Here is a 7,307-nt window from a genome sequence, read left to right as displayed (position 1 = left end):
TAACATAAATTAAGAAACTATAATTATTTGGTAGTTATGATTGGAAAAAAGAAAAAGAAACATGTTTCGACCATAAATCATAATTTTTTTTTAAAAAAATGAATATTATATTTGAGAACATTTTGATCTTAGTAAGAAGTGTGATGTAACCAATGAGGATTGAGTCTAGCAAAAAATATTAGTTTCTCACAACGTGGTGAACAAAGGTTCAAATCGCTACTGGAAGAGGTTTTCACATTTAATACTCAATCCATCCTGAATAGGATTATTTTCAATAGAAGAATACAAGAAAAACAACATGCCTTATCCCACTAAGTAGGGTTGGCTACATAGATTGCACTCTACCATTATGCTTAATCATTTACCAAGTTTTTAGAAATGATATTAACTAAAAAGTTTTGATTAACAACTTCTATAAGTTTTCTCTTTAGCCTTTCTCTACCCATCTTTACAGGACTCAAATTATTTGTTTCACTTTGCTCACCTATGCCACTTATGATCTTACTTAGTACATCTTCTAACCATCTCTAATAATTTTCTATCATTTTTTCCTCAATAGGTGCCATGCCCGCTTTTTCTTATGTATGCTCATTTTAGATTTTATATTTATATGTATGCTCGTACATCCATCTTAACATTCTCATCTATGCTACTTTAACTTTATACTTCCATTGTCCCTTTAAAGTCCAACATTTACTACCATATAATATAATTGGTCTTATAGAAGTTTGATAAAATTTTCTTTTAAATTTATTGGTACCTTTTGATCATAAATCTTTTTAGCTTTTCTCTAATTAAACTACCCAACCTATCTCCTGATCAATTTTCCCATTATGTTGAATAATAGCTCCTAAATATATAATCTTTTTCACTTTAGATATATCTTATCTCCCAATTTTACTTTCAAATTACTACTAACTGATTTCTTATCAAAATTACAATATAAATATTCCATCTTACACATACTCAAGTAGAAACTTTTTGACTCTAATATCTTTCTCCATAACTCAAATTTATAATTAATCTCTTTTCTTGTCTGATCTCTGCAATAAAAACTATATCATCCACAAAATGTATGCATTTGGAGATTTCCTTTTGAATATAATTCATCAAAACATTTAGGGCCAGGTCAAATAAATAAGGACGCAAAGATGATCCCTGATGTAGTCTCATCCTTATAGGAAACTCCTTTTTGCTGGACATTATTATACTAGTTGTGGCTTCTCATACATATCTTGTATAACTCTAATATAGGTAACCCAAACTCATTTCTTTTACAATGCTTCCCCAAGTATTGCTTTTAGTATACGGTTATAAGCTTTTTTTCAAATAAATGAAAGTCAAGTGTAAGTCTTTAACTTTGCATCAATGCTTTTCCATTAATCTCCATAGCATATAAATCACTTATGTAGTCTCCCTACTTAGCATGAAACCAAATTGATTTCTCAAAATACTAATCTTCAATCTCAACCTATGTTCAATCACTCTATTCCCGCAATAGGGGAATGCATTTAACAAATAAAAGAACAAGTGCCGTGTATTTCTACATTAAACTGTTTATAAGTTAGGCATAAAGAAACAATAAGATTAATTTATCCCAATCATCAAAAAGAAATTTTGTGATGGTGATAGATTCTACGCTACAGTGTCTTAAAAATAAAGATTAATAATAAAAATAAAATGAAATAAATTTAAATTTGAGGAGAATCACACCCAAATTCCTGCAACACAATTAAAAATTACAAGATTTATTGACAGTTAACAACATAAAAAAATATTATATTATATTCAATTATCAACCTTATGTTATTTTTTATTGCTTATAGTTATCCTCTAATTGGAGGTAATTTTATTTGACACTTAGTTGGCTATTTAAATGTAGGCATCTCTTTCGGTGAGAATTTAAATCATGGCTTGCCATATTATGAAAGAATAATCCCTATTATTAGACCCAATCTTCATTAGTTCAACATTATGATATTTAAATGTGTTAAGTTTCCCTTAAATTTTTTAAAGGATTGAAATCTATTGTTTCTATTTTTTTTAACTAAAAATCTATTATTTCTAGAAGGTAGAAGCAGCAACACAATGTGTTACCTAGCAGCAGAGACACCATGCCCAGACGGCATTTCCATCTAACATTGTTTAAGATAGCCTTTCTTTTTTTCTTTTTTTCTTTTTTTTGAAGTGAATTCAAGATAGTCCTTTTAACATTTATTTTAAATTGCTGGGAAAATTCATTTGCAAGTCTTTATATTTTTTTATTTTTGAATTAGGTCCTACAATTTATTTTATGTTAATTAATTCCTAATAATTTGACTGATTAAATACGAATTAATCCTTGAAGGTTAAAATTCTTGATTTTTTCTTTCAAAAATAAAATTAACAACGTATATATATATATATATTATCAAGATATTATATAATTTTAAAACTAATTACATAATTTTTATATAATTCAATATATATATATATAATTAATTAAGTTACGTATTCTAAATGACTTTTATACATAAAGAATATTCATAGAAATTTGATAAAAATATAAACATGGTATTAAATCAATTTTCTTTTTCTTTTTTGCCAAAAATATTGAATTAAAGTTTCTATAATTTCAATTTTTTTTTCAAGTTAATCATTCATCAATAATTTCATCCTTTAGAGATTAATATATTTAATGTATCAAAGTTATAAGAACTTGATTAAAACAAAATAAACTATAAGGGTTTAATTCCAAATTTAAAAAACTATAAGGACTTGCAAAATAATTTAAAAAGACTTTGCTTTTGAATTAGTGGGTTTGCCCCACTTTTGCTATCCATTACACTCGCCGTCTTCGTCCATAAATACCCTTCTTACTTGCGTGTGTCCTCCACACTACTACTCTCCTTTCTTCTTCCTCCATTATCTTATCACCTTTTCTCTAATAATGGCTTCCAATCAAACTCCCACCTCCACTATCCAAACCAAATTCGCCCTTCCCAACACTGACCTCGAGCATCAGCACCAACACCACCCAACCAGAACCCAAGCCACCCAAGCAAAGGACGTCGACGTCGTCCAAGACTTGGACTACTCAAAACGAGCACAGTGGCTACGAGCTGCGGTTCTTGGAGCCAACGATGGCTTGGTCTCGACAGCGTCTCTGATGATGGGCGTCGGAGCAGTCAGGCAAGACATCAAGGCCATGATCCTCTCCGGGTTCGCTGGGTTAGTCGCCGGGGCTTGTAGCATGGCCATTGGCGAGTTTGTGTCGGTGTATTCCCAGTTAGACATAGAGCTGGCTCAGATGAAGAGAGAGAAAGAAAAGAAAAGTCACAGAAGGAAGATAGACGAGGAAGAAGAAGATGACAACGACGATAAAGATGATGAGGAGAAGGAGAGTTTGCCGAACCCTTTGCAAGCCGGAGCGGCATCGGCCTTGGCCTTCTCAGTGGGCGCGATGGTGCCATTACTTGCAGCGTCGTTCATAAGAGACTATAAGGTTAGGGTTGGGGTGGTGGTGGGTTCGGTGAGTGTGGCTTTGGTGGCGTTTGGTTGGTTAGGCGCCGTGTTGGGGAAGGCTCCTACTTTGAGGTCTAGTGGAAGGGTCTTATTTGGAGGGTGGCTAGCCATGGCTGTAACCTTTGGACTCACCAAGTTGATCGGGTCAAGCGGGCTTTAGTTAATTAATTAATTAATCTTCGTTAGGTATGTTAAGTTTATAAAATATGTTACTAAATAGTCTCCAACTTGTACATATAAAGCATGTAAGAGATATGGTTCTGTTGAAATATTATATGTGCTTGATATGTTTGTGAATTATTTTTTAAAGGTGAGGCTTAAGTTGTTATATATCAAGCTCCTCGTGGATTTTAATTTATACCCTTTTTATGTAACGATATGATATATTCTCTGTCTCTTTAATTTTTAATGATAATATAAGTGAATTAAGGAAATTAATTGGTTTGCTGGATGGTCGACCCGTTCGTCCCTCAGTTTGGTGGAATTTTATGATAAGATAAAACTTACATTATTTATATATAAAACATAGCTTTTGATTCAAAAAGTTCATTCCATTAAAGGTCTCTAATAAATATACTACAATAAGCTAGGCATTTCAATTATTGCAGTGCATCTTTACTGTTCATATATCTACATTTATTTAAATTATATATCTTATGATTATTTTTAAAAAACATTATTTTATCCTTAATATATAATCAAGAGAAAATTATAAATCAGTCTTATGTAAGGAAATTATTTACAACCAAGCCCCTTTAATATATGAAAATACTCTCAAATTCTATGGGATTTAGTTTATAATTAATTTATCAAGTAAAAAGATACAAATGCCTCTTGCACTCACACGCCTTTGAAAAAAAAAAACATTCTTATTGAATTATTTATCTTTTATTATTTACATGTCAAACATAACAAATTTACAAGTAAATCTTCAAGATTTACAACTCAAACTTCAAACATTTACATGTCAACATCTTGCAATATTAACAATTAAGTTAACACTTATAAGTAAATTTGGAAGATTTACAAGTTGAAAATCTTAAATTTATAAATAAATTTAGAAAAAAAATAATGCTTTAATATTAAGCCAACCAAAAGAAGAGCATTCTAGAGTCCTAATCCTCTATCTGCTTCCTAACCCTCTCATTACCATATTAACTATCTTGAAACTCAATTTTGATAATCTAGAAGTCTAAAATAATCTAGAGTGTCTTCAAATTATTAAAGATTCTAATTAATTCAATTAAAGAAAATTATTAATTAATTAAGGATTATTGTAATGACCTTCATCATTAACTTCAATCAAACTCAACTAACTGACAACCCTTAATCATTAAGGATCGGTAATACTGAGCATTGTATCCTACCCGTGCCTCACCTATAGGTTGTTGGCAGTACTAAGTGCATATATTAATGATATGGCAAGTATGTCGCAGCATACAGCACAACAGTGGAATTGAGGTCTCCATGCCATATGTCACAGCATATGAAGCACATACCACAACGCAAGTGCTAGAATATGCAAAAATGATAATTTTTGGCCCTATTTTTAGGTGTTTTGCTTCACAAACTTTTCCATGTTTTTCCTATGTTTAAAAACCATCAAGTTTATGCTTAAACTACTTATATACTTGAAGGGATTTTATGGGATCCCCAATGAGCTCTACATTATTTTTAAATGTTTAATAGTTTGAACCCTTCTATATTTAGGGTAAGCTTACGAGTGATTATAGCTCCTAATTGCCATTGTATGATGTGATTGTGTACTGATTAATGGTAATGTCAAGGTAGATATTATAACTTGATATCAGTTTCTTGAGTTTCGAGATCTAGTTTGTTGTCATACTTCCATTGCATTTATTCCAATTTGTTGGCAACTTTATGTGCACAACTCTTTCCCTTTGTCTCATTTTCTTTATTTTATTTACTAATTCCCTTTCTATAATTGCTTTCTTCCTTAAGAGGGGAGAAAAATGATTAAGAGGAATAGGAATGCCAACAATCCACTAGGCAATTTATCAAAAAATAATGGGCCTATACCAAAAGTATAGCCAAAGATACATTTAGAATAGCAATAAAGGCTCCAAGGTAATGATGCAATTTTAGAATTTCAGTATATAATAAGGAGTATTTAGAGAACTATATAGGACCATGACACTCTACTCCATAATAGAGATCGCGAGGAGGAGAAAGCAAACCTAAGGAGGCTCATGAGAGCATATTGGAACCTTCTTGTGGTTGTGGTAGTAGACCTTGATTATTAAAGACTAGAGTAGATAGAGACACTCAAGGGATATCTATGAAGACTTTCTCCCAGTTTAACCCTCTAACATTTAATGGCACTATGAAGTAAGGAGAAGTTAAGAAGCTATATTTGGTTAAGGATGCTAAGTACTGGTGGAATCTTACAAGGCCTTCGGATGGACGTCAACTAACATAAGAACAATTCAAGGAAATGTTTTGACTACCATTTTCCTCCAACATTTAAGGATGAGAAAAAGGCTGAGTTCCATATATTTTGGTAGGGAGATCCTAATAAAGAAGCCTTTATTCAAAATTTTAATCAGCTATCAAAATTTTCTACTTATCTGAAAAGGTTGATAGTGATTAGAAGACAAAAAGGCTCCTAGAAAAGATGAGGCTAGAATATAGACAATAGATTGCTTTGTTAGATGTGACCACATATGGTGACATGTGTAATGGGCTCTAAATTATTGCAAGAAGAGTTTGAGAAGTAAAAATAGAGAAAACACAAGATAATTATAGGAGGTTGTCATCCTCCTTAGATCCTTTTGGAGTCTCTAAGGAGACTAGTTATAGCCTAAGTAGTTCTGGAGCATCGGGTAGGAAGAGTTTTAGTAGAGGATCACAAACTTGAGGGATAGTCTAAAGGGGTAGATTTAGGAGTCTTGGTGTTCTACTACCATGTTCATTTGCTTCTAATATGCCTGCCCGACCTTGAGTATAGCTTTGATGACCACCATGTGTTAAGTATAGGTGGTCACATCCTAGAAGGTACTAGGTATGTTTTAAGTGTGAGAAACCTAACCATCTAGCAAGACATTTCCTTGAGGGTAGAATAGAGATTTACCATTCTTGGATGAGTTTACACACTATCTTAGGAAGAGGCTAGAGCATCCCCAAATTTTATAAAAGGTATTATTCCTATCTATGAGCTGAAGATTGAGGCATTGTTTGATTCTGGTGCTACACATTCATTTATTTCACATGAATGTGTAGAAAAATTAAGACTTCATTTACATGATTTGCCATATCTGATTAGAGCATCTACTCTGTCTAGTTCATCTAAGAAGACTAGTAAAGCAGGTTTGAATGTGAAAGTAAAGTTTGAAAATCATTTGACTAGTCTCAATTTGATCTAGATTTCTAAGAATGGTTTAGATGTAATTATTGAAATGGATTGGTTAATGGTAAATAATTCCACTTTAGATTGCAATAGGAAGATAGTTTTATTACCAATACATACCACAAGGCCAATATTTTGAGTTAATCTAAGTTATTGTCAATGGTGTAAGTAGAGAAATTGATGCAACAAGGATGTCTAGATTATATGGTTTTCTTTTCAGTGCATGGAGTTTATGATGGAGGTATTGATAAGATTAGGTTAGTGAATAAATTCCTTGAGGTATTTACAGATGATATGTCTGGTTTGCCTTAGAAAAGGGAAGTGGAATTCATAATAGACTTGGTGCCAAGAACTAAACCAATCTCAAAGGGTCCATATTAGATGTCACCAATTAAGTTAGTTGAATTGAAGAAGAAGATTGATGAGTTACTCAAAA

General features: G+C 31.9%; 1 protein-coding gene across 1 annotated transcript; it reads left to right on the top strand.

Annotated features, from left to right (window-relative positions):
• Positions 1-2,869: 2,869 nt before the first annotated feature.
• LOC129291079 (vacuolar iron transporter homolog 1-like) lies at positions 2,870-3,834 on the top strand. The gene has a single exon (XM_054928205.1). It carries the CDS (start codon positions 2,930-2,932, stop codon positions 3,662-3,664), a length of 735 nt encoding a protein of 244 aa, XP_054784180.1. The 5' UTR covers positions 2,870-2,929; the 3' UTR covers positions 3,665-3,834.
• Positions 3,835-7,307: the final 3,473 nt, after the last annotated feature.

This window comes from Prosopis cineraria, unplaced genomic scaffold (genome assembly GCF_029017545.1).
Source record: "Prosopis cineraria cultivar Desert tree isolate PC_DT_omini unplaced genomic scaffold, ASM2901754v1 PC1, whole genome shotgun sequence".
In the NCBI taxonomy this organism is placed as follows: domain Eukaryota; kingdom Viridiplantae; phylum Streptophyta; class Magnoliopsida; order Fabales; family Fabaceae; genus Prosopis; species Prosopis cineraria.
This window is presented reverse-complemented; position numbering and strand designations above follow the sequence as displayed.